This window comes from Myotis brandtii, unplaced genomic scaffold, assembly GCF_000412655.1.
Source record: "Myotis brandtii unplaced genomic scaffold, ASM41265v1 scaffold632, whole genome shotgun sequence".
Taxonomy (NCBI): domain Eukaryota; kingdom Metazoa; phylum Chordata; class Mammalia; order Chiroptera; family Vespertilionidae; genus Myotis; species Myotis brandtii.
This window is the reverse complement of record NW_005370419.1, coordinates 464,133-464,434: the sequence shown is the minus strand read 5'-3', so window position 1 is coordinate 464,434 and position 302 is coordinate 464,133. Positions and strand designations below refer to the sequence as shown.

General features: G+C 72.8%; 1 protein-coding gene across 1 annotated transcript in view; it reads right to left on the bottom strand.

Moving 5' to 3' along the window:
• The window catches only part of BAIAP2 (BAI1-associated protein 2), a 38,524-nt gene that overhangs the window by 754 nt on the left and 37,468 nt on the right, over window positions 1-302 (bottom strand). The window contains 1 exon segment of the mRNA XM_014528387.1: window positions 161-195. Coding sequence (XP_014383873.1) covers window positions 161-195 — 35 coding nt within the window.

Genomic DNA, 302 nt, shown 5'->3' with positions numbered 1-302 from the left:
CAGGCAGGAGCCTCGGGGCAGGGCGTCCTGCCCTAAGGGTCTGATGGGGGACAGAACATGGGCCCCCGGGCCCTGCTTCCCTGACCCGAGAGGCCCCATGGCCCCACGGAGGGGCCAGCCCCCCTGCCCCCAGTTCCCCAGCACAACTCGAGCCCCTCACCTGCTCACGGCCCGCGCCCCGTAGTCGTCCAGACCCTGGGGAGGAAGGCAGACAGTCAGGCTGGGTCCCGGGCATGGCTGCGAGCAGGGCTGGCTGGGCTAGTGCCCTCCTGACCCGGGGGCGGGGGGGGGTGTGCTGCCTA